The sequence below is a fragment of the Vanacampus margaritifer genome, chromosome 1 (assembly GCF_051991255.1).
Source record: "Vanacampus margaritifer isolate UIUO_Vmar chromosome 1, RoL_Vmar_1.0, whole genome shotgun sequence".
Taxonomy (NCBI): domain Eukaryota; kingdom Metazoa; phylum Chordata; class Actinopteri; order Syngnathiformes; family Syngnathidae; genus Vanacampus; species Vanacampus margaritifer.
In genome coordinates, this window is record NC_135432.1 from 21,466,916 (window position 1) to 21,494,358 (window position 27,443).

The following is a 27,443-nucleotide window of genomic DNA, read 5'->3' on the forward strand; positions in this document are numbered from 1 at the left end:
CTCAGGGATTGATCAAATTTGGTAAAGGGTAGTTGTGGCTTGAGTGCAAGACAATTTACTTTACCCGTTTTAAAGGTTAGGTCAAAACATTACGAGACAAATACCACTCCTAAAAAGCAGACTGAAGTTAACACAGCAACAGTGAGATCTATACGAGCATGCTAAACTAAAGGTAGTAATTCCCTAAAACTTGCGTGTGAATGCTTTGAAGAGCATCACAAAAGTAATGCAAGTTTACGGATAATACTAATTTGCAGGGGGTCAAATGATCAAAAACTGTTGGGAAAATGTTTGACAAAATCTGCACTGACAAGCAAGAGTTTGTCATTACCGCTATATGCCTGTCTTGTAACTCGTAAACGACGTGTCAGAAAAGTTCCAGGTGTCCCAAAGGATCTATTTCCAACCCAGATGAATAGTTTCTCCCTTTGAAGCGATCCCTAAGGATTCTAACATTCTCCCAGCCTTTCCTTCCAAGCCTTTATGCACTAATGGAGAGTTTCTTCCGGATGCTCCGCAGTTCCGTCATCACGGCCATCTTGATGACATCCATGTCTATCAAGTGGGTCATTTTTACGACTGCCTTGAGCTTGGGGAAGAAGAAAAAAAAAATCACACGCAAGCTTTGCAGAAGCCTGATAACGATCCTGATCATGAATCCGATGTGTTAGTGGAGAGAAAGGTGGAAAACAGGCTGGATAGTGGCTCTCGAGGACCCAACTTGGCCACCCCTGAACTAGTGTTCTTTTTGGACAGGAACTGTTGGATGCTCAGGGAATTGTGAGTACACACTTATCTGCCACATCTCGTGCCTATTCTCGCCACATGATCTCTTTGTAGACATGCTGGTCAACTGTCTGGGCAACATTCAATCAAAATAGAAATAGGATATAATAATACATTTATTGGATTGCTCATTGATGCCAAGTTTTGATGGAAGCTGAAATCTGAAAAATAATGTTGAAATTTTTAACAAGTTTGTTTTGTTTAAAAAGAGTGTTTTCTTTTCTCTTCATGACTTAATCTCACTCTGTAAAATAAGGAAATCTTTTGTTGAAGTACTTTGTGTCTGTTTTGTAAAAAAAAAAAAAAAAAAAAAGAAGAAAAAAAAGGCGAAGGCTTGATAAGATGCAGCTTCACACTAGGAAAACACATAATTGAAAATTAAAATTATATCCAAAACGTTTTGTTGAGGCAGCACGATTTGGCCGTGCTGTAACATGCGTCCTGTTACTGCCTGTAGGAACATTGGGTGAAGTTTCAAAAGTGCAAATTGAATTAATTAAAAATGGAAAGAAGCTCAGAGAGTGTAGGGAAGGCATTTAAGGGGCTATCTATCACAATAACATGAGATGAGCAAGGCCCCAGCAAGGATACCGAAGGGACAATAAGCTCGATAAGTAGCCTGCCAAACCATCAGACAAACTGCAGATCATTAAGTGCCTGTGTCCTTATGATCAATATCCATTTATCTGAGTGCAACAACAACTATGTTGACTTTAACTTTGAGAGGAAAAAGATCACATTTAAGACTCGAATTCAAGCGTTACAACTGTTCTGTATTTTTAACATGATAACTCACACTTGTTCACGTATGCCAATGACAAACATACTCGGAACACTGCTGAGTATGATGGTGTTTATGTGGATCTTTCGGTTTCACAGTGATCATTTGAATACACAAATACCTTGAGATACACATTTAATTCATTCCGTGACCACTTTCGCAACCCAAAACAATAGTCACAAATCTTTCCCCTTTTCATAACAAAATAAAATATCTACAATATTGTAATGAACCTTTTTGCTTCAACCCAATTTCCATTGTGCTTCTACTTCTAATGTATGCACCTGGGCCACCCGTGAGCAGTAAAAAAAAAATAAATAAAAAAAAAATACAAATGGATGCGTGAAGATAGTTGTCTCAGCTGCTCAGTAAATTACAGTAATATTGGCCATTCGTCATAGAGGATAAATATATGCATTGAAGATTGTCATTTTTTCTTTCTACATGTCTCTAAATATCCATTTATTGAATGGTCATAACACTGACACTGATGCTAGCTCATCTACCTATCTAAGTTAGCAGACTAACACAAACTTAAGTTGTTGATTTAAATGCACAAAATGTCATTCTTTTTGTTGCACATTTAGTTTTGACATTAATCTTAAAGTGGAAGTGGCAACAAAAATGTCAAAAATGTTTTTGTCCATCTAGAAAGGAAAACGTGCACATGCATACAGACAAAAACTGAATAGTTAATTTTCATTTATTGAAAATGTGTCTTGAGAGCGAGCAAAACTAACTACTTGGGTATAAAAGATATGATGATAAAAGCAATCTCACTAACACTGCACTCCCAGGAGGAAGAAGTGCATCAGCTTCTCAAGAGGGTTTCTTTGGGGATTCCTTTAACTGCTTCATTAGTGGGAGTAAATTTTGCAGCACAATATGATGAAATATTACATGTTGAACTGGGGAACAGTTTGCCTCCGACGCAAAGTCTTCATTTAAGAGAAGTCATAATTAAGTCTCATTATCAGAAGCAGCAGGTAGGCTTACAATTACATAACGGAGAAAATCAAGTATTCGAAGCATGGCTGCAAGTCAACATCTTACAAAAAGAAATGTTGACTCCACAAAATCGAATGCACTGTGGGATTTCTCACTGAAGTGGGGCAACCAATTCTGAGAAAAAATCCCCACAGGTTTCACAGATCAATGCCTAATTCGTTTGCCTTCTTCCTGAAATATATCAGAATGTGTGGAGTAAGAAGATCACATACTGCCCTGAGGGAAAGTCATTGCTTTCGCTTACTGCACCTTAAACCAATGCAGAACCTGCTTATGATCTGGAACCTCCACAGTCATTTGTGACTCCCATTCCTCTAGCTCAGACATTGGCAAACCCCGGCCCGCGGGCCAAATACGGCCCGTTATGCTTTTCAATCCGGCCCGCTGAACTTGTCCAATAAGGCTAGAAAAAAATTCTAAATCATTAATTTAATTTTGTCCCTGCAATGCCCGCGTTTCACCAATAGGTGGCGCCAGGATTTTTATTGGGGGTGGGCCTGAGGAAAAATGGGTAGGCCAGAGAAAATATGCAAAAAAAAAAAAAATCCCTTCACGTCCCTAATAGTGCTTTACCGCGGGTACCAAGGACAGCGATTAAGTTGCCGCTCTTAACACACACTTTTTATGGCGTTATTTCGCTTCTTTAATTACGAGGGCGCAGAAAATAAAATCGCTAGCGCGGTCTCACGTAAAGTAAAGGACTGCTGTGAGTGACGGGTGCAGCTGGAGAACGCGCTCTCCAGCTGCACCAGTACGAGCAGTGGATGACTGGTGTTGGGATCCACTTCCCTCAGACTCCTGTGCAGATTATGTTTTACACCAGAGTCACTGCTGTGTAACTTCTACACACCCGGAAAATATGATCACTGGGTCGGGGTCTCACTGATAAGCTCTTTTACGCACAGAAACGGGACAGAAAGATACGCAGGGCACATTCATAACAACGTTTTGATGGCAATGGCAGTAAGCTTAACTCAAGATAACTGATTCATAAAATACAATTCTTCCTGGATTTGGACATTTACAGCAGGGTTTTGTTTTGAACACAGCAATAATATCCTGATAGTCCAGAGAATCGGTCAATTATTTTTTGAAAGAAAGCAGGGACAAAGAGTTCAGTCTATCAGTCAACATTGTGGCACTGTTGCGTGTTTTGATCCTTTTGACAGCTGAAGATAGTCTTTCTACATGTTGTCATGGGTGAGGTGAGGAGCGCGCATGCAGGAGACTGTTCATATTGGTGAAGACATCCCCAACAACACTGTTCCCACTGAAATTTGTGAGTTTTTCTACTTATGTTCTGTTATGAAAAAAAAGTTGGAAAGTGCGTCTTTTAATTGAGTGTGCCTTTATGCACAGCAGTGGAGCAGAAATGATTGACATTGAGTATTTCGTTGGGTAATAATATGTTTTGAATGTTGAAAGTGATCATCTTTTTTCAATAAATCTTGATTTCTTTAACTTTACGCCTTGAATTGAAATCTATTAAAAATAGATGCAATCACCAGGTTTGACAGATCACAGTGTATGTGCTATTATAATCTATTTACATTTCTCCTCCCACTTTGCCAAATAGTGTGTAAATGCCGCATCTTGCATATTCATTGAGGCAAACGTACTACCTGGATTAGGGCTATTTTATAATAATCATAATAATAATAATACATTTCATTTAAAAACAGCACCTTTCAGAACACCCAAGGTCACTTTATAAAGCATAAAAACACAGCAAAAGTTGAGCTAAAACAATAAAAATGAAGCTATTGGAAAAGCTGTTTTAAATAAGTGGATTTTGCACATTTGAAAAACGCAGTCCTTAGTGCACACTATAAGTAAATCGGGTTGTACATTTATCTGTGTGTGTTTAGTGTGCTATGAGGTCCAAATGCTCCTGGTCCGGCCCATCTGTCAAAATTTCAAACCCATTGTGGCCCGCAAGTCAAAAAGTTTGCCCACCCCTGCTCTAGCTCATCCAGCCTTCCGTCTTCAGGAACCTCATGGCGTCATCAAAACCTTCCTGACAGAGGAACTGCATTCTGTTGGTAGGAGGTGGGAATAAAGCCTGGTTCAGTCTTCTGATGTTTTCCATGGAGAACTGTGGAGACCACAACATAGCCCAAATTGAAAACCACACGCCAGCCTTTCAGACAGCCTTGATACTCTATCTTGATTTTTGTGAAAATGAGTTGAATAGCATATTTTCATTACATTAACTCTTTTACTGCCAAAAACGTTAAATGACGTTTAGTAAAAACCTACGGAGGAGCGCCAAAGACGTTAAAAGACGTTCACCAAGTTATTATTTTTTTTTTTGGGAAACGGGTGGAGGAAAGCCTTGGCCAGCTGTGCTGAAAGTATCAAGCAGATCTAGAGTGTTGAGGGGACAATGGCTGAGGAAGCCATAATGGCGACCGGTTGCAAGCAGCTCACGCTTAAGCATTTTTTTTTAAAGACGAAAAGCATCGACCAATGCTAAAGAGCACATTGATGACGACGATGATGATGATGGTGACTCCGAGGTTGACGCCGAAGTTGGAAGCGTTGACGCGGCGGCTATGATCACGTCATAAAGCCTCACCGGCTAGCGATGCTAACGCCGGAAAACGCGGAGCACAACCGAGCACGCTCAGGCGGACGTTCAATCGGACGACGAGTCCAATGCATATTCATCGGAGGAGTGGGTACAGTCTGATCACGGAGAAGACACTGGTTCTGGACTACGATGCCACCATGAATGGAGTGGATACGATGGATCAGAACATCTACCACCCGGTATAGGAACAGAAGGAAATGAGGAAGCCAGACGTAACACTACCGTAACGTCACCGTATCATGATCCTGAGAGTAGACTTGATGGCAACATGGCCAAACACACACTGCAGTATATACTTGCTATTCCCCGGAAAAAAAAAACAGCAAGAAAGTGTAGCGTCTGCACGCTAAGGGGCCATCGCAGTGAAACTAATCTGTTGTGCAAATCCTGCTGCGTCTCCTTGCACGCAGGAGAGCGTTACAAAAAGAAAAACTGTATTTGAAACATCCACACAATTGTAAATAGTACCACGGTTGCACACATTTGTAAATAGTTTGCCAAATTGTTTTGTCAAATTGTTACACTGTTGAATGTAAATAAACGTATTTTGCTATCAAAAAACACTTTTTCATTGTTGGTGGTAGTGTTTTACAGAAGTAAAGCACTGTTTAGGTGTTTGTGGCATCATTTATGGAAAAAAAAGGTCAAATTCACTAGAGTGCATGAAATATCGTTTCACAAAAAGCTTGATTTCTCCGTATTTTGTTTCAAAACAGAGCATTTGGTTGAAACTAACCATTTTCTATTGTTGATTACTGAAAAACGGAATAAGGTAGACACAAACTTTTTTTTCTGATGAGAGTTCAATCTTTTATTTGGTAGTATGTGTGTTTCCATAGTCCAAACACAAAATTTTCTCGGCTGGCACTGACGGCATCCCTTTTCTGAAAACGTCTGGCAGTCAAAGAGTTAATTATTAGGGGTGTGCCCAAAAATTTTTTCTCATAAGAATCGCAATTCTCATTTAGTACGATTGAGAATCGAATTTGAATTCCCCAAAATCAATTTTATTGAAATTATTTTATACTGTCTTCCCTTTGTTTGTGTGTGCCTTTATTGGGAGCGCTGTTCATGTTGTACCCAATTTGGCCACTTAGGGGAAGTGTGGTTCCACACAGTCTGATACACTGTTAAGTTGTAGCCACATTAGAGAGTAGAAGGAAAAAGTCACGATCAAGTTATTCCTATAAAAGTTTTTTTTTTTAGCGTGGACCCGTGCTTTTGAGTGATAAAAGTGCCGTGAGTAGAGCACTAATTAGCATAAGCGAGTCAGACTGGAGTAGATCATTACGAAAATCTCAATCGAATCGTGAGACATTCAAAGATTCCCAGTCTTATTAATTATACACAGATCCAATTCACACACATGCACAATGGAATGTGCGGGCATCCAGGAGTGAGAGAGGCGGTCAGAGTGAGGCTGCACAGCCACCGAGGGATTGTTTAGTGTAACTCTATTTTATCAAATCTGACCCCCCATATGATTACAGTCAAAATTGTGTCAGTTTCAACAAAGTACACTTTGTAAACAATGACACTTAAAGAAAAAGCCAGCTTGCCTATTGATTGTTTTTATTGATTTTATCGAATTCTTTAACAAAACAAGACAATGACAGTGCGCTTTCTACACTTATGGTTGTGGCGCACTCAAGATGACGACAACAGTACGCCGCACACATAATGTCTGTTGTACTACCAAGACTGGCCTGTGGATGGCAGCGTGGTGCCACAGGACATCAAGACTGCTGGAAATTACATTAAAGAAATAGCTTAAGCTTACGGTTAGCTGGCAACTACACTGTGGTCGCAAACTAGTTTCCTTTTTTTTTCTCTAATGAGAATGAATTGTGAAATACATTATACAAGCACTCAACACAATAATTTGCTCCTCTATTTGCATCCGGTAACAGATTTACATCAATTCCTAATTGGCTATCATTCTGTTTCAAGTCACAATCACTGAGCCTGTGTCTTGTCCAAACTTGGTGTTGTTGACCATACAAATACTGTAAGGATTAGAATAAATATACAAGAGGTTTAACATTTGCGTTTGCTGGCCACATCAGCCTTGTGAGTTGATTGGGGAGAAAAAACAACAACAACAACAACCTCTTAATACAACCTACACCACAGGGTAGCCGCTCAGGATAATATTTCAGAGAAATATGACAATCATATCTTTGCCGACTCTGATCGCAAGGGAAGGAAAATGATCAAATTTAGCTTGATTATCAGTATGTGTGTACCTAACCCACTTCAGAAACCACTGAACGAATGAAAATTTATTATAGATCTAATTTAAAAGTTGCTGAAAAGAGAGTGGCCAAGATGTTGGCTACAAACCCCGAACTAAAATGTGAAATGACTGGTGAAAAACAACAAACATGTTGGTGCTCATGTGAATGCTTTGTTTAGTCTTGCACCTCACCTACAAATGTTACGTTCCTAAACACCGGTAACATCCATTCTGTTGCAATTTAGATAAGACGCCCTACACCCAACACACACTATTAACACGGTTGTGAGCTATAAATGCCACAAAGAGATCCTCAAGGCTTCATTGTAGACAAACTTTGGCATGCCTTGAAACTCCCTGAGGCCTGCCTGGGTTTACCAACTCCTGTTAAATTTAGATCGCTTTGAAATTTTGTGTTTGTAACAGTATTTGAGATCTCAACATGACATTCTTTCTTCAACTTTGACAATGAAGTTATCAACAGCTGTTGAGAGTCTAAAAATAAGACGGCACCGAGTGTAGTTAAGTGCGTTTTTTTTTTTTTTTAACTCAAAAAGTTTGAAACGTAGCTTTGTTTTGGCAGCATTTAATACAGTGTCCTGACTTAACCAGGGTCATCTAAATACTTCCATATATGCATGCTGGTAAAACACTTAGATATAGTACATATTTACAGAACAAAAATGATCATACATACCGTTATGTTCATATTGGCCAGCCTGAGTTGGGTCTTGACCGCATGACTTTTGTGCAACGGACTCACATCCTGCTGGCCTGCGAATGGCGACACTGTGATGGTTCGACCAACAGGCATGATTGGCAGGCTGTCAGTGAAGCCTCCATCAATCCATTTCTACTGAAAAACATGAATGGTACACATGCAGCTACAGTGAACATAAAAAAATAAAAAATAAATAATTGTGACAAGGCCAAGTACCTCCCCTCGGAATTTCACCGGTTGAAGCCCAGCATAGACTGGCACAAAGCTGCTGGCCAGGAGTGCCTAGTTGGGGGAGCAACAAAAATGTTATAATAAATTAAAAAAAGATCCATGTGTATAGGTCATGGTCAAGGGCAAATAATCATGAATATTTGTACATAACTGCTTCAAAGAGTTTCAGTAATACTGTGTGCAAGTTTCAATTAACTGGGTCATCTTGTTTTGGATAATATTCAAAATCTACATAGCTGTAATTTGTTTTATTGTTCTTGTGTGTACTTATTTGTGTGTTTTAATTGGATTGAAGGTGCTGGTAATGGTTATATTTTGGACTGAAATGAAGATAATTAGTTAATTAAAAATTCTGATGGCCCACGGTGTACAATTTGTGCATACAAAGTTCGCTGCCATCACTTTGATCCTCTTCATATTTGTGCTTTGCTTTATGTCCCCCCCATTTGTGCTATTGTAATGCCCACAGTAATGCTGGTAGGAGTCTAACAACTAGCAGTGACAAATGGGTAACAACAAAAAAAGCTATGTCTGTGCTCGGGTTTGATACCAGTATATCATGAAGTTCCAACAATGATGATAGAGTAATCTCCCACATATTTGTGCTTCACTATTCAGAAATCGAACTATTCTCAATTAAAGAAATGATAGTTTGTAGTATATCGTCGGTTTAAAATGATTAAAAACATGTCTGAATGTTATTATTAAAAATGCTTGTTGTCATTGCGCCGTTCTCCACCTGTTGAGCCTTTTGAGTACTCATAATTGATTAGTCATGCTTAAAAGTGGCAATTGGAACTCTCAGAGAATACAGAATTATCTGTGGGTACCTGAGAGAAAGCATGGTGTTGAGCATAGTCATTAACATTTGTTCTTTTCGGGGTGTTAGTGTTAACATTGGCCCTGGAAGTAAATATTTGTGTCCAAATTGGACAGAAAAAAATATCTCACGGCTTTAAACTAAAATGCACATTGTTCATGGGTGTGTGTTCATGTGTGCGCACCTGTATGAGCTCCTCTCTAGAGTTAAACCGGGACACGATGAGGTTCTTGCCACTTCTGGAGTGTGTCAACGAGACATGGAGGTGGTCAGATGCCAAAATGTGTGCATCAACAGGCAGCATCTCCTCAATTCCTTCTCTGCAAAGTGGCAGATGCTTGAGTCAAATGCGATTTTTATTTTCCCTGCTTCAGTTGCTTCTACGCAATGTCTGTTGTGAAGTTACCGCAGTTTGGACATGAGATTATATCCAGGTGTGACTGCTCCAAATCTCTGTTGCCTTACATTCTCAGCAAAATTGTAAGTAAATTCTTTGCAGTCCTGAAAGATGAAGAACAGAGCATCAATATGTTAACAAAATATTAAATAATGAACACATCGTTAGTCTGTCAACAGCATTTTTTTTTTCATGGCATGAAATACAGCCATTGGGAGGCCCCAAAATGAAATCTTGCTTCGGGACACAATTTGGTCAGGGGCAGTTCTGGCTAACTAACTACTACCCTTAAGTGCCATCACACAGTATGTCATTTGACAAGAATGAGGACGTACATGGTAATTATGATTCCAATGCCACTCAATTCCTCTAGACATTTTTTCTATAGCCGCAGGTTCTGCAGGATCTAAAATAAAAAACCCATAAACCTTTACGGTTATATCTGACAGCACAACCCCAAACACAACAACTTTCAACTTGTTATCATCGTTTTCAATTGAGGCCAATGACAGACACTTAATTCTTCGCCACCCGGAAGTACCCTGGCGCCCACTGTATACAAAGATAACTGTCTACCTTGACCTTATCCGGAGCAGTAAGCATGACGGCAGCAACAAGAGCCCCAGCTGAGGACCCTGCACAGGACTTGAGCGAGGCAAGCAGCTTGTCCCCATGACGTAGAAAAGCCCCCACAGCTCCCAGGTGGTAGATGCCCAAAAAACCACAAGCAGCGAAGGAGAGATTCACCGTAGTCATTCCTAAACGAATACATATTAGTTACACAATTATGTACGCAAGGAAGCGAAACGTTTAGTTAAACCCACAAGAGGTTAGTTACTTTTCAACAACGGGCGCCATTAGTAAACTCGTTTCTTTAACTGACGACTAGTTAAAATTCAATATAATCAAATAACGCATACGTACGAGAGACTGTCATGTCGGCATCGTTCAGCGCAACAATGACACCGGAAACAATTGTAATTCCGGGTATTTTTTTCAAAATAAACTTTTAATTACTCATGGCAAAAATAATTATACTGTACTGTATTACAAAAAAATAAATCTGCGGATTATGGTTAGGTCAATGACGGCCTTTCTTCTTTTAAGTGCAATACCTAAAAGCGATATTTGGGTAAAAGTGTAAATATCTTAACAGAAAATAATAACTAACTACTGTCTACTAGCTCATTGCAATATAATCCTGTCCTGCTTCGTTAGACCAGATAATAACAGCACACATAATTGTTCATTTTTAAATTAACAGCAACCTTATACATTACTACATATTTCAACTCATTAAAGTTTCTAAGGCTAAACTCATGAAAAACTTCAGTGTGATTGTCCTAATCAGCTACTCTATATCACAAAGAAATGGATTATTATTATTATTATTATTTTAATCTTTGCATAATGATAAATATAGGAGCTTCTGAAGTCATCTAAACAGTTTAACGGAGGTCAAACTGCTGCTGTGGTGCCACACTGATTTAATTACTCCCGAGATAAAGTGGATGGTTATTCACTGGAAGAAAAGGCGAGAGAGCGGGGGTGACACCCGCGCTGGAGACATCCATGAAATTCATGGATAAAAGAAATGAAGAAGTCCAATTTCAGATATCTGAACAATTATCCAAAGCAGGCTTCTAATTAAGTTTGGGATGACAAAAAGTAATACAGTATAGGGGACATAATTTAACCACATATGCTGCTTAGGAGTTCCGTTTGTGTGGAAACGTTGCATCCGTTCACACAAGCACAAAGCTTTGAAAGTCATCACAAGGTCATAGCCTACAGAGTGAAAATATAAAATCACTGAAATATTGTTGCGTTCACAAGTCCAAAGATGAGCAGACATAAAAATGAATATAAGGAAACCATAATATTAATCATCACCCAGTTTTAAGGCACCGCTGTATTTACCGTATAGAGTGTTTAACACATACCCTTTTCCTGGTTTGTACTACTTAGTGGAGTTTCAGTTTTTTAATATGCTTATTTGTGTTGTCTGAGCAGATGCGGGTGTACTGTATATCGACCAGTATATACAGATATCCAACATAGAATAGATTTTTATCCAAATTTGAAAATGACATGATTCTGACATGAGGATATACTGTACACTGATGTAGCAATGCAGCTTTTTTTCTTTACACTGCTGTAGCGCATATCCAAATCTTGCACTTGAGAGCAAAAATATTGAATTGCGTCAGTTGAACCATGCATTTTAAATCCAGCCTTAGGGAGCTTCATTCACTCACAGATCACTCATATTGAGTCAATGTCAATGTTTCTTTATAATCTGTTTGAGGGAAAAGCAGATTTGTGGTCACCATGGCAATGCTAGAAATGCAATTATCCTTCTCACTCCAGTGTATAATTCAAATGATTTAGAAGGTTAAAATTTAATCATTTTTAATGTGCTTTGTTGTTTTTAAACATTCAAAAGATCATTCTTGAAGCGGTTGAACTAGAAGCTTTGCATTCATTTGGGATGGATTCCTCTTCAACATAAAAAAAACAAAGGAGTCAAGAATAATTGCTTGTTATCAAACGCTGGAACTGGTGGACTTTGTGGGTTTTTATGTTGATTAAATATTCATATTTTGTTCTAATAATAAGTCAAAAATCATTCTTTGAACTGGAGGAAAAAAAGACTGCTTGATTTGTTTTTATCTCAGTAGCCCTGTATTATCTTTTCGTCTTGACTTAGTTCTACTAAAGTACACCCGAAAGGCTCTTCCTGCAAACCCAAGAAAAATAATGTCAAAACAATAACCTCATTGAGCAATTACTGGCACAAGGTAGGCTAGCCTAAGTATGGTGGTAAAATCAGTCTTGATTTCTCTCATAGGGGCTCTATATTCATAGACGGCATAGCTGCGCTAAAAACGTAAAAACTGGCCTGTCTTGATTTTCTCCTCTGGGAATATGACTTTCGTTTGCCATGTGCCTGGTGTACCTGACAATTTGGAGCCTGAAAGTCATCTCAACTTTGCGTCTGTTAGAACCACCGTCTATCTATTGGTACATATAAAATAATGGAGAATATAGGCGGACATAGGACAGGACATAGGACAGGACATAGGACAGGACATAGGACAGGACATAGGACAGGACATAGGACAGGACATAGGACAGGACATAGGCGGACAAGTAAGTAGTACTTGAAATGGTCACAGTGGCATGAGCTCAAACCCACAACCTAAGGGTTGCTAGACAACCACTCTACCACTGAGCTACGCTGCCACAATTGTGGTGGACGGCATTGTATTTCCTTCAAGAATATGACAACGGCATGCAGTGAATAAATCATTGTGTAAATCTTTTCATGGAGTGCATTATTGTTATACGCGGTGTGTGGGGTGAATGTGGGGGTTGCACGCTGACGCAAACAATTGGGGCTGCATCCACTTTACAGCACAAAATCTGTGCTTGCCCTGGCCAACTTTACATTATCCACCATGGACGTCTGCTTGCAGTTCCTTCTAAACATTTTTTTTTTTTTTTACATGCTTTGAGCTCCTGCGTGGTCTCGAGCAAATCCGTCCGGTTCTCCACCATGTCAAAGACTGGCTCTCACGTACCGATTTTAAAGGGAATGAGATGAGCCTCTTTGATTGGTGGCAAATCAAGTTAGCCGTGTTCAGACACACAGTGGCACAAAATGCCTGCATCTGCAAAAATACCAAAACCCAGCCCAGCCTGCCTCCGCGCAGATTTAGACTGCGCTCGTGCTAGACTTGTTCTGGGCACGAAAATAGAGGCCATCATGTTCAAATTATACCAAAGCAAGAATCATGTAGATTATTAAGGATATCACAGCAATAATGGCTGAGCTGGATAAAACCTCAGGTCAGAGCAGAGGGCATGATCTGTTTTGCATTGAGTAGGTCACAATTTTAGTTAAATGTGAAAGGATTATTTATTTTTATCAGATCAAGATGGGAAATTTGGGATTTGCATACAATCAAACCACCCATCCATTTATTCGCACGTCACCACATAATTTTCTATAGCCTACTGCTGATCCCGTTCAGGGTCGCTGGAAGTTGTGAGTCCATCCCAGCTGATTTTGCAAAAAGCTCACAACATCCTGGTCTGATATTTCAAATGACAGTAATCACTAACTGCACAAACTCCTGAATCACTACATAGCATGCATTATTTTCCAGCAAAACCTTCTATAATAAAATTCTGGAGGAGATTTTTTTACCTACAAGAACTCAAGGTTTCAGTTGATCTTAGGGGAAAAAAACATACAAAAGTATTTTCCTAATGAATACTACAATTCTTCTATTTACAATAAGGGGGCCAGATGTACTGTTTCCAGTGTACTGCACAATACAACATTTCATGGCCGCATGCTACAGGGAAAGTCCCTAAAGAGACAAACGTCATGTCCTTTACTAATTTGAACAACATGCGCCACGGTTATAAACAGACATCCCTAGGCACTCTCTGTTTTCAATTCTAGTGTTCAATCACAGTGTGGGAGCACGTAGCCAGTCCTGCAGTGTGCGGCATGTAAAGAACGATCAATAGCACAAGACACATCCGTGGGCATTTGAACCGCTCCAGCGTCTTGTTTGGGCCCCTGGTCAGAGTAAGATGTTCTCCTGCTAATTCCATTGATCACAGCCGACCCGGAAATGCTGAGCTTGGAGGCATGAATAATTAGCTGCAGCATTCATTAAGAGTGGTCTTGAAGCCAAAGTGCATATACTATACAGTATCACATCATAAAGCTTCGAGAGCTCATTGAGATGTTGATGCTGTGCAGTGAACACATCACTTAGCACTGGCACGCTCACCGTTTATGTATGCTTGTTTTCTCAGATGCCTCTGGGTAATCTGTTCAAGGTAATTTACTGAAGCATGTCACATCAATTTCATTCAATTTATTGAAAGCATAATAATAGATGCTAAAACATCACAACACATTCTTTTTTGGAAGACATTGTGCAACATTGTACAGTTAATACACTGCAAAGCTCTTACGACAGCATCAATTTGTTGTTTTAATGACCTTCTTCACAGCCCTCATTTCCATCATGAAACAAAAAACAAATAGTTTTCAGATAAATAGTTGAACAACAGCATGCACACTATGCAGAAATGATTAGCACACAATACAGGGTGTTCCAAAAATGTCTACATCATTTGAAAAATGAATATCTAAGTAACTCCACAACCTATGCAAACAAAAAAGACACACATTAAACACATACATACCAAATTATTATTACGGGCCATATGTTTGACCTCCCCTGGTTTACAGTGAGAACACAAATGGACCTTCGACTTTGTTTTCTGACTATATATTGCTTGTTTGTACTTTGTTATAAAAAGAATATATACATTAACATACACATTAAAAAAAGAAATGCGCTTGAAATAATAATATTGCATGTACAAGTCTGTGTAAGGGTGAAGTGCAGACGCAATATAAAACATTTTAACAAAACAAATTGACTTTAGCACTGTTTGTCTCTGCCCTTTTACATCTTGTCTTTAATAAAAAAAAATATAAATAAAAAAATACACTTCAAAATGGAGGTTTTGTTTGCTGAAAAACAATCTTTCTTTTGAGAGAGCTCAGTATTGTTCATTCGGTAATTTTACCGATTCGACATGTCATCATCATTGCTCTCTCTCTCTCTCTTTTTTTTTTTATTTTTATTTTGCATATGCGTGTGTACGTGTGTGTGCATGTGTGTGTGCGTGTGTGCTGAAAAACAATCTTGTGTCCATGACTAACTTGTTAACAAGGACACACAGTAAAAATATACTAAAACTGGCATGAGTTGCCGCTTCTCCACTATTTAAAGGGTAACTCAACAGGAAATCAGACTCTTGCTCCACCCCTCACTAAGATTTGAAATTTACGGTCAAAGGGGGTGCGCATGTCATGAAGGGAAAGATGGAAGATCAATGAAAAAAAAAAAAGTCTGACATGACAGCGAGCATGTAGACTGGGGATTGCCGCATTAGAGTGCCTTGTTGTGGCCCATGAATGTGCGCACATCACAAAGAGAAAGGCAATGAGTGGGAGAAAAAAAGTCTTATGTGACAGCCAGCATGTGGACCTGCAATGGTCATTTTAGAGTGCCTCATTGTCACAGGATGGAAAAGCTCCATGATGACCCGGTGGGATTTATTCCAACTACTGGGCTTTAAGCATAATACATTTCTACATGTAGTTATGTATAAATATAAGAACGATGCTCCATGAAGTAGCATACATTTTCCAGGTTGAAATATTGGTGTTTGTTTGACAGTTGCCAGTTCACAGTGGTTGAGAGCAGAAAGAATTGCTTGATTTTTCATTTCTAAAGACTCGTTTCATGTATTTGGCTTTTTTTTCCCAATAATTCAAATTTGTCAATTTGTTAAAACTCATAACGTCTATTTTCACTTTACAGGAACTTCAAACAGGCTTCATGTAGACAAGTCAAAATTCTGACAACACATTTCAGCTGACAGATTGTTTCGATTTTTTTATAAGTGATTTCCCAATGCTTTACAAATGCTCAAGAAGTACACCTTTTGTGACACGTAGAACGTCGATTGAATTAACTTTTTTTTGCTACTAGTTCCAACTTTGGCCTTCTAGTTGCTAGCGCACTAGCAGAATAACCGGGGAACAGCTAGTGTAAAAGCTACTATAAGTCATCCTACATATATAGTTACACACTAAATTGTTTCACTCGTGAGAGGAAAGAGCGTACTACTGCATGGACTTTAAGGATGTCTCATTGCTCAAAAGGCTTTCCAAAGGGAGGTGAGAGAGATGCAGTACCGTTAGCCGTCGAATAGAGTCGCAGCTGGTCTGCCCTTCGGCCCCTTCCGCTGTGCATCCACCTGCTTGATATTCAGAAGCACTCCGACACAATCTTGCTCTATAATAGATGTGCTTTATTCCCATCAACCGGTGTAATACAATCACTTACCTGAAGAGATGCTACTGATAACCATCTGCAGTATTCACATGATTTTTTTCTTCCTTTTCACATTAAAGAACCCCTGTTTGTTTAACAATCTTCCCAACTTGTGCTCACGTTGCCTGAACATAGGAGTCATGATGGATGATGTTGCAGGAGCAGTTGTCTGGCTGCTGAGGATGGGAGGGGGAGTGACAGTTTGGCGAGACGGTTGCTTGGTAAAACTACATCCCACTAAAACAACAGAATGCATAAATAACGGCTTTACTTAAAATTACAGCTTCAAAATAAGATGCCGCATCGGATGACTCTTCTCCTTGTGAGGAGAAAAGCATTTCTGTGGCGACCTCTGGTTCACCTACCTTATTGGCTTATAGCACTGGTGGACCAAATTTCTCTTGGTGTGTCAGCACTAACGTTGGAAGTAAAGCATCAATATGTATAACTGCTTCTCTGCCATTGTTACAGCAATCCTCGACAACCTTCTTTAGTGGGCTATCATACAGTCAGGGTTGGGAGGTTACTTTTAAAATGTATTCCGTTACAGTTGCAAGTTACCTGCTAAAAAATGTACTTAGCAATGTCATCCAAGTACTATGATATTAAAGTAATGTAACTTGATTACTTTGGATTACTTTAGGATTACTCCAATACCAAATATGCTCATGAAGTCAAAATAAAAATAAATATCACTACAATTTATATTTCTATACAGTGCTCCCCTTCTATTTGAAGGTGATAGGGATCCGGGCAGCCTAAAAATAGCAAAAATCCTTGTATAATTGGCAACCATTTAAATGCATGTAGAGTATAGATAGGTTGATTGTTTGGTTGGTTGATTGATTAATTGAGCGAATGAATGATTGATTAATTGGTTGATTGGTTGATTGACTGATTGATTGATTGATTGATTGAAGGGCACATGCTGTTTTCGAACTGTCACTGAAAAGCATCTTACAGACAGATAAATAGATAGATAGATAGATAGATAGATAGATACATAGATGGATAGCTAGATAGATAGAACATTTCACATGGTAGCTCTACTTAGCTCATTTCACCCACACGCACGCATATGCTAATAATCCTATGAGGATGACCATGCATGACATTAACTGCAAAATGAACTTTTATCAGTCACGAGTTTAGCCATATTGTGTATGGTGAATTGGTGGGATGGATATTTGTTCGGAAGATGTAACTCATATTATGTTGTAGCGGCAGCTACCTAGAAGTTCAGCGTAGCATGCCGCAGGATCGACTCTCAGGTGAAACTTTTATCTTTGTTAAAGATAAATTGGTCCTTCAGCAAGACAAGTAAGTTCCTAAACCATAAATATTGGTCGCTACTTATTTCCTCCCTTCGTCCGCAAACTCTTTTAAACAGGCCGCGAGCCCGACATGTCAACAAGTCTCTCTCTCTCTTGCTTGCTTGCTCTCTCTTTACACTTTCCCCTAAAAATGTTTTTACCTAGATGTCCTTTACCTGGCACAATGAACACATTTTTTAAATTTATTTATGTATTATCTTGGCTGGGATAAAAGGTAACATGCTAATGTTACTTTTTATCCTTGTGAGCAGTGCTTGTACAAACTTTGCTTTTTGTTACGACGCTTGGACTGCCTATTTGAAGACATGATGCTAAAACACAAATGTGTTCTGTTTTCAGCCTTTTCTTCCAAGATGATGGAGCTACTCATTGCATGGGGATTATACAGCAACCTGCTCCATTATTCATGACTCAGCAAGTAATAACGCTGCCTCCAAGGCCAAGCCTTCTTTTTGAGGGGGTTTTACTCTCAGAGGTCTCCATTAGCAGAAAGGAGCTGTCATGTAGTGTAAAGTGTAAAGGTAAAAGTGGGGTTTGGGGCGAACTGCTGTGATAAAGTGTGAATCTTAGTCATTTGTGCTGCTTGCACACACTCTGGCGTGCGATCAATTCAGGCGCACAAATCAACGCTGCCAAGAGAGCCTATTTGTTGTCCACTGAAGCTTTTAAAACTTCAGCAGTGAGGCAAGACCCCATTTTAAATGTTCACCCCCTCTTCCATAGCCATTACTGAAGGCTTATTACTGAAACTGTTTTAAGAGCACAATTTTCAGCTGATCTATTTAAGCCTTATAGTTATTGGTTTGAGAATCCTATCCATTCCCATATGTAGGTGTTGGCAAAAATCTCGCAGCATCTCACAGCATGTTCATTGACACTTCTCTAGCAGCCGATTTTCTTCATCAGCCTTTACTACTTTTTTACATTAGTAATTGATTTCATATGTCAAAAAGACATGCCATGTTCTTGACAAAAGTGGACTTTACGCTAGAGACTAAGATTATAGGCGTATTTATGCAAAAACTCGCCCATGTGGCTGAAAGGAGGCGGCTATAGGGAAAAACTTCAGGTTCATTGTGATAAACCTGCTACCGACCAAGTTAGGTTCATGGACTCTGTAACTACGGTAACTAACCAAGAGCTTAAATTACCTCTTTTTATGAAACACAGTTCTCAAAAATTCTAGAAAAAATATTTTCATATAGACTGAACAACTCTATTGAAAAACATAAGCTTTTAAGTGAAAACCAATATGGGTTTAGAGATAAACAGACCACCTCAATGGCAGTCATGGAATTCGTAGAAGTAATATCTACTAACATAGATAATTAAAAAAAATACTGTTGGAATTTTTATAGATTTAAAAAAAGCGTTTGATACTATAGATCATTCTATACTAATGAATAAATTAGAAAGATATGGCATAAGAGGTTTGGCATATACTGTAAATGGATGAAAAGTTATTTGGATAATAGATATCAGTACTTACAGTTTAACAATCAAAACACTTGAAGATTACTCATGGAGTCCCCCAAGGGTCTGTGCTAGGCCCCGAATTATTTATACAGTATATAAATTAGATCTGTTGTGTCTCAAAAATATTCAATAGTGTCTTATTTGCCGATGACACAACTCTCTACTGTTCAGGAGAGAACCTGAAGCAGCTTCTGACTACCGTGGAGAATGAATTGAACACATTAAAAAAATGGTTTGACTTAAACAACTTATCATTAAACTTAAACAAAACCAAGTTTATAGTTTTTGGTACTAGACAAACCACACAACAGGTCAAAATTATGGTAAATTCAACTGAAATAGAAAGAGTGTATTCAAATTAATTTATTGAAGTAGTTATTGATGAAAAAATATGTTGGAAGTCACACATAGATAATGTCAAAAGGAAAATGTAAAAAAATTATAGGGATACTCTCTAAAACTAAAGATGTCCTAAATAAGAAATCATTATACACATTATATTGTTCATTATTATTACCAAATCTGACCTATTGTGTGGAAATCTGGGGAAAGGCATATGAAACAAATACCCATCCTGTTTTTAAACGTCAAAAAAGAGCCATAAGAATTATAAATCGATCAAAATATACAGAACCAACTCATTCTCTACTTATTAAATCAAATACAATGACATTTTACGACTTAGTTAAATTTAAAATAGCACAAATAATGTATAAAGTACACAACAATCTACTCCTCCTCACTACTCAGAAGCTGTTTGAAATTAGAGACAGTCCTTATAACATAAGGGGTACAAGTGTCTACAAAAAAATAAAACAAGAACAAATATTACGCAACGGTGTAATTCTGTAAAAGGTGTTAATTTGTGGAATGATTTTGGAATTGACCTGAAAAGATGTCAGTCACTTGCTGATTTAAATTTTTTTTTTTTTTAAAGCAAAGTTTTAAAAAATTACTTACATCAGAAAAGAGCTGTTAATTTTTTTTTCTTTTTACTTCAATTTATATTTTAAACTTGTAATGTGTTTGGTGTTTTCTTTATGTTTATATGTTCAATAAAATCATAAACCATAAAACCAAAAAAACAAAAACAAAAACAGGTTAGAGTTACCTCTTTTCCTCTAGTTTCAGTTACCTCCCTTTCTGATTCCACATTTCAGGGTTTGTTGACTAAGTGTTCTCACTAAAGCTGTTTTGTGAAATGTACCCCAGGCTTTCTATCCCGTCAACCCTTCTACATTTACCCTGGTGCCTGGATCATCAATTCTCTTTATCTCATCTCTACACAACGCTGCAACCGTTCACTTGAATGAACACTGAGTATTAAAGGGGAGGTAGGTACTTTTTTGTTTTTGAATGCACTCAGGGGGTGTTACACTTTTAGTTTGAACTTTGGACTGAGTGTTAATATTTATTTTCCTGAGATCTCAGTGGTACTGGTATTTTTTTTTTGTATTTGCAGATTGCGAGTGAAACTTTTGAATATATTTACACATTCTAAATTCAAACAATTGTTGTTCTGTTCTTTATGTGCGGTGTATTCGACTATAGGATTTAGTGACAGTCAACCTGCCCAAAGAACCTAGACTTAGAGAACCCTGACTTCAGACGATTTTAGCCGTCATAGAAAATCTTACTGTTAGTAGGGTTAGATCTGGAAAAAAAAAAGAAAAGAAAAAAAGACTAATTTTACTGTATTGTAGATTACTCAGTCATTTACAGAAGCTGTCAAAGTCTTTGTTTGGTTTCTGCATGACTGCATTTAAAGTCATGCACACCAGAATTAGTCGGAATTAATTACCGGTAATCATGATGCACAAACTGTTATAATTCTTTACATGCTATTTAATTATGAAAGCCAAATGTAAATGCTAAATGTTCATGCAATGTTTTGATGACCTCATGAGTTAAATAGAAATGCTCAGTGTTGATATTGGCTAATATTGTAAGATGGGAGGAGGGTAAACATCAGACTGGCTGCTACAAACTACCCAGTCTTTTTTAGACACAGTTATTATAATCACACATTTCCAAATTCTATCACAGATGCTCTTCTAAGTCTCCTAACAAATTACAAAATACACCGATGCCTGTATCAAAAAATAGTAGTAGTGGAAATAGGGTACATTTGCCACCTCTGTAGATGTCTGACCAAGTAAAAAGAAAAGGTGCGGCTTAAACTAGTATCCAAGTTCTTTTTAGTGGATTCGGAGGTCAAGGGTGAATGAATACAGTACTGAACATGCAAATGTGGTTGTGCCCTGCTTCTGGGTTCACTGGCACATCTCCATGTAAGAAGTTGAGCCTCTCATTGGTTCTGGTGTGCTACTTTGGCTTGAATACAACAAATATCTTCAGTCTAAGACATGGCATCATATCCATCTATCTAGCCATCCATCCTGGCTTGATCACCTGTCAGTCACAACACTGACATGCAGAGACCAACTAATCTACTGTCTGACATTACGGATTCTATTTTTCATGTCCATTGCAAGTCTGAGTAAAACTGCAATTGTAGTTTACCACAATAATAAACATAGCTTTGATGTGTTGTGACTCACTATTATTAGACAATGACTTTTACAGTACAATTTAATTCCTCCTGAGACTAAGCAGTTGCAACTTGGGGTTACAGGCAATTTCCTAGCGCATAATCTTTTATTCCTATTTATTTTATGTTTTTATCATTTGGTTCCTCTGCTATGCGGCTTTCATTATTAATAATATTATTTTTAAATGATGCGTGAAGACTCACAGCCAGAGGTGGTTTCAAACAGTCCGGGAGGACTTCGTACTTAAAGTATAGTATTGTCATACCTCAGAAGCATTGAACATTTTTAATACACCTGAGAGCATCGCCATAAGCAAAATAACACAGACAGTTCTCCTTTGTGTAAAAAAAACTATTTTGTAATTGCTAACAAAATTAAAGTTATGCTTTTGACACTCAGATTTTAGCCAGTACAAATGAGGAAGTAGCAAGAATTCCCACAGCTGAATTAACTGAAGGGGTTATCATCAACACCTAGCATTGTGGAGGCTAACATAATTTCGCTAATGATGGAATTGCAAGTTTTGGGAACTTTGCTCAATGACAAAGGAAGACCCCTTTTGATTTTGAATTAGATTTGACACCATACACCCTGATCAATTCATGATAAGTAATTATCCCTATTCTTTATTGCTGAATAGGGATTTTGGCCACTTCAAGTGAACTGAATAAATCTAAAGCGTTCATGAGCTCAAACTTGTCTTTCAACTCATTATTCATCCTGATAATTCGCTGTCCACAGTCCTTCTCTCCTAAGAGCCGTGATGGATCATGTCAAAACAAGCTTGTTATAAATAGATTCATCTTGAGTGCATGTTACACAAAAACCTTGCTTTGTGCTAAATTATTCCTGATGGGATAAGCGCTGTAATCACAGTGCTTTCGGCACTCGCTCTAGTGGGCATCGCTGTGAGCTCTTTATGCATTCCAATTTTTCCACAATGCATTAATATTGTCCTCCAGGTCTCCCATGGCAGCGGTTGGAATTATACAGTTTTACGACACGATCAAAGGCAAGTCACAGAAAATGCAGCATTATGCTGCAATGAATGTTCACTCCCAACCCGATTAAAAGTTAATACACTGGGGGGGGGAGTCCTTTTACTGGTAATTTCAATTTCAATGTATAACGGCTGCACATGAATAAAATGTGGTAAACAGATGTCATTTAAAAGCAAATCAATTTACCACATTTGAATCATGTGCAACTGATGTACGTGTTCAAATTAAGTAAATTCAAAGGACTGTGTTTTTTTCAGTGCAGGGAAGCGCTGACGGTGCTACTACTTTACTAGACAAATCTTTGATTCCCAGATTACAGCATCTCTTTTTTTTGTCTCTTTGATCATCTGGCACCAAAATCAAAGCTATACTTTTCTGCCACAGACTGCACGCCAGCTACACCACGCAGATTGCTGTTCACACTAAGCATCACATTAGTTCCAAGGACACATTTGATTTGATTTAATTTTTATTCATCTCAAACAAGCATACCAATAAAAACGGCATGAAAACAAAACGGCACAATATGATGAGATGCAACTTTGACAATGGCCAGAAGTAAGCAAAGTTTATCGAGTTTATCTAATGAATTCAAGATTCATTAAAACATGCAAATATAAATCCATACATATTAGAAGATGAAAATAAGTTTATGTACATCTTCACTAGAAAAGTATATATAGCCTACATATTTACATACATATACATGTACCTATACATACAAGTACTTATAAAATCAACTGTCCAGATGTTGATAGCTGGCCAATAGTGTTTTTTTAAATTCCTTTTATTGACCATTTGCACCGGCGTCACGTGATCACGTTACTGCCCTATGACTGACGGCGGAAGGAAATGATTGTTGAATGGAAATGGACGTGACCTGGAGTGACTCAGTGACTTAGCGAATGTTATTTTACAAATTAAAAGTTATTATTGCCCATAGAGCCATGGAATCTACTATTTTAACCGAAGTTAGCTTACCAGTCGAAGTTGCACATTTAGTTGGTACTCATAGAGTGTGATATTTACTTTAGTTGGAGATCGCTAGTTTGAAAACAGCCCTTCTGCTGCCTGTTCCCAGCGCACAACCTATATATATATATATATATATATATATATATAGAGAGAGAGAGAGAAAGAGAGAGAGAGAGAGAGAGAGAGAGAGAGAGAGAGAGAGAGAGAGAGAGAGAGAGAGAGAGAATGGAATTGTGTTTATAATAGATGTCAATTATATGCTGATTTTAGCTAATTATGGGGTCCACTGTGGTATTGTCCATGTGGATGTATCATATTTACAAAACCTAAACTAGGTCTTCCTTTTTGTTCAATTCATTCCACTGAGGTTGCATTTGTGCTCTTCTCTGGCTTTAAGACATTTTTCAACGTTATTTGTGATACGATCAAGTGCCCTGCGATCGTACCTTTAACGTTAGTAAAGCTTGTCATCACGTTGTAGCTTGACGCTGAAAACTGTTATGCTGCGATGAACGGCCAGCATAAAGTATGTTAATGCACAGCAGACTTTGACTGCTGACCTTTAATGCAGTCAACAAAGTTCTGAGTCAAAACCACTTTTTCAATCATCGGCCTATGTGTCTGCATTTTGGGTCTACCTGCCTCTGCCCTTATCCTTTCTTATTTTGAGTCTGACAGGGAGTTTTTCACAATAAAGGTTCCACCAAAAACATCTGTACTGTAGTTGTTATTTTTCTTTGTAGTACCTATTATTGTTTTAATCTCCCCAGCCACCATCTTTTATTCCCACTTCTACTTAAATTGATAACTATTTGACTGCCAATATGACTTTATAAATACAGGGTACGCTGCAAGTTTTGGACAACATCTCCAGTCTGAGTTGTACGGTAAAGGATTACAACAGAGTAAGTAATGATAACAGAGGTAGTAACCCACAGCCACTCGCTTTTTTTCCCCCTGAGGTTGACGAGACTGAGAGACTGCTTCAACTTCACAGGCTTGAACATACCGTGAGGACACTGAAAAGCAATGTGGCCCCCTGTGACAATGTAAACTTCTCCCAGAACAATGTTCTTCCCATTAAAACTCTGCGCCGCTACCCGAATAACAAGCCTTAGATAACCAACGACATCAGTGATGCTTTTAATAGGAAAAAGCAGAGACAGGGTATTGATATCGATTTTGCTCAAGGACACCACAGCCCTGGGACCGGCGAAAGTTGTGGGGATGATGGTCCATTGCTGCATCCTCTTCCACTCTATCCTTTCACATCAGACAAAGTGGACAATTCTTTTGCCCACATTCTTCTGCCAGGATCTCTACTGTGGCCAGTGGAAATCTTGACTACTGTAAATGGCCACAGCTAATGCTATAGCCAACTAGCTATCTTAACTACCTACAAGTTATCAGTCCACACTGTCACACTCTGACACCCAGCTGGGATAGACTTAATTTTTCCCAAGTGACCTTGAACAGGATGAATATAGAAAGTGAATGAATGTTTCCTAATTCAACTCAACTTCACTTCTAGAACACTTTGAACAACCGCAGCTGTAGCAAAGTGCTGTACATAATAAAGATGGAACATAAATCTGACATTTTCTGCCAGTGTTTATGTTCTGACCACACATCACTACATCCCCAAGCAGTTTGCACTCACTTAATGGTCAGCAGTGAAAAATGACTGGCTGAACCAATGCTTCCATGCCATACACTGCCTTATAAACCCGCCTGTCATATTTAGAATGCAGTATCCGGAGTATTGGCTACTGGCTCGTATCTTAAAAGTGAAAATGATCAATTCAAAACCGCACACAACAGAGGTCTGACTCTATGTAAAGACAGGTTCCCATTATTTGATGTATTTATTATTATTATTTTTTAGAACAGCTGAACAAGTGTCTCTCCATCCACTGTCCAGTGTTGTTCACTCTTGGTAAGGAAACTACTCAGTGGACCCACAAGGAAGGAATTAACTACTAGACCCTACGCCCAAAAAAGGTTCATTTTCAAACATTGGTATTCATCGAAAGACCTGAAGCTGTTGTAATCTCTGACCATAAATCTGTCAACATTTTTTCATACACAATAATAAAGAAAAAAAACAATTTATCTAAAATCAGCAGGGCCAGATGAGGATTTTTAGGACATTGTAAAGACATATTAGAATTTTAATAACCTAAGCGGGGGGTCATTGCACATTGCGCCAGTGACAGCCACATAAATCAAGGACCATATCAAGCAGGAAGATGCTCCTGAAGTGCAGCAGACTGTAAATAAGAGAGAAACTGTGACCCTTTATGCTGGAGACACAAAAACTCACAGAAATTTAAGTTACATGGCTTTAGTGTTTGCAACATTTATATGCAAGGTAAGGCAAGGTCACTTTCTTTATATAGTGCGTTTAATTAACAAGGCAACTCCATGTGCTTCTCAATTAAAAGTACATTTAAAAGCATTTCCAAATAAAAGAGTTAAAGGCAAAATAACAAAAAATAAGAACTTAATCATAGGTAAGGGGGGGCAAGAAAAAAATCCTAGTTTTTAACCCAGATTTATGAGTGTTTTTTTTTTTTTTTTTTTTAATCTGTACCTTAATTGTATTTTGCTTCTGATTCAGTGATATAAACATTATAAAATGTTGCAACGAGGTTCATGAATATAACTAGAAAGTTCAATCCTATTGCTTCGAAAATAGCCACCTTAGAAAATGTATCATATTGTACCGTAACTGGTCACCTTGCACTGAGTGCCGGTCCACCTGCTCTGTGATTGCAACATTTTGTTACTTATATATAAAATAATCCATGGCACCTTATGTTCCATCATAAGGCACCTTATACTCACAAGTTGCATTGTCTATTTGGCCTCCAGTACTTTGAAATGCCCTATCAACGTAAAATAGAGCAAATAGATACCTAGATCAAAATTATAAATCTCACCTTCAGACGTATTTCCACACTCTAACATTTGGGCAAATCATATTTAGTATGCAACTAATCTTTTGCCATGCCTCACCCACTTACATCAAGATTTTGGCCTGTTTTACTGCTTCTTCCCCACTCTGGTACCTTACCTCCTGTTTGGAGAGTGGAGCAAGGTGGCTATGATTGAAGTGAGGCTGTTGCTGTAAGAGTTTCTTAGGAGGACCACTTTCCCAGTGGCGTTTTGGTGGAGGATTCGGCATCGACTGACCGGGATGAGTCCTGAGGATAACCACTTTTCTGGAGGTGTCTACATGCGGTGCGTTATTTCAATAAATGGACACCCATGCTGTTTTTGTATGCATTTACATCATTATCCTGCTGACAAGGTCAAGTAGAATAACACATTTTTAAATTGTATAAGGGATGTTTCATATTTACCATCACATTGTCTCCATTGCCCATATACGTCATTTTTATATTGGAGAATGTCAATCCCAAACCCCTTCAAATAAACGCTCCTTCCCGCTAATCAACCTTGTAATTGAAAATGGAGATGTTACTGAATGAGAGCCATAATTACCACAGCCATCAGTGAGGGTGAGCTACTTCATGCAGCACTTGATCTTCAAGTGCTCACAGCCTCCCTCTGAGTAATATGGTTCACCTC

At 38.4% G+C, this 27,443-nt stretch overlaps 1 protein-coding gene across 3 annotated transcripts; it reads right to left on the minus strand.

Annotated features, from left to right (window-relative positions):
* Positions 1 to 1,625: 1,625 nt before the first annotated feature.
* pnpla4 (patatin-like phospholipase domain containing 4) lies at positions 1,626 to 10,525 on the minus strand. 3 transcript variants are annotated; one of them, XM_077553848.1, is made up of 7 exons: positions 10,498 to 10,525; positions 10,156 to 10,331; positions 9,583 to 9,677; positions 9,361 to 9,496; positions 8,342 to 8,407; positions 8,102 to 8,257; positions 1,626 to 4,670 (listed from the first exon to the last, which is right to left on the minus strand). In XM_077553848.1, exons 1-7 carry the CDS (start codon positions 10,508 to 10,510, stop codon positions 4,539 to 4,541), a joined length of 774 nt encoding a protein of 257 aa, XP_077409974.1. In that variant the 5' UTR covers positions 10,511 to 10,525; the 3' UTR covers positions 1,626 to 4,538. The 3 variants fall into 3 exon arrangements, with proteins under 3 accessions (XP_077409974.1, XP_077409971.1, XP_077409982.1); XM_077553845.1 differs by having other exon boundaries at positions 10,150 to 10,331; XM_077553856.1 differs by lacking the exon at positions 1,626 to 4,670 and having other exon boundaries at positions 8,118 to 8,260; positions 10,150 to 10,331.
* Positions 10,526 to 27,443: the final 16,918 nt, after the last annotated feature.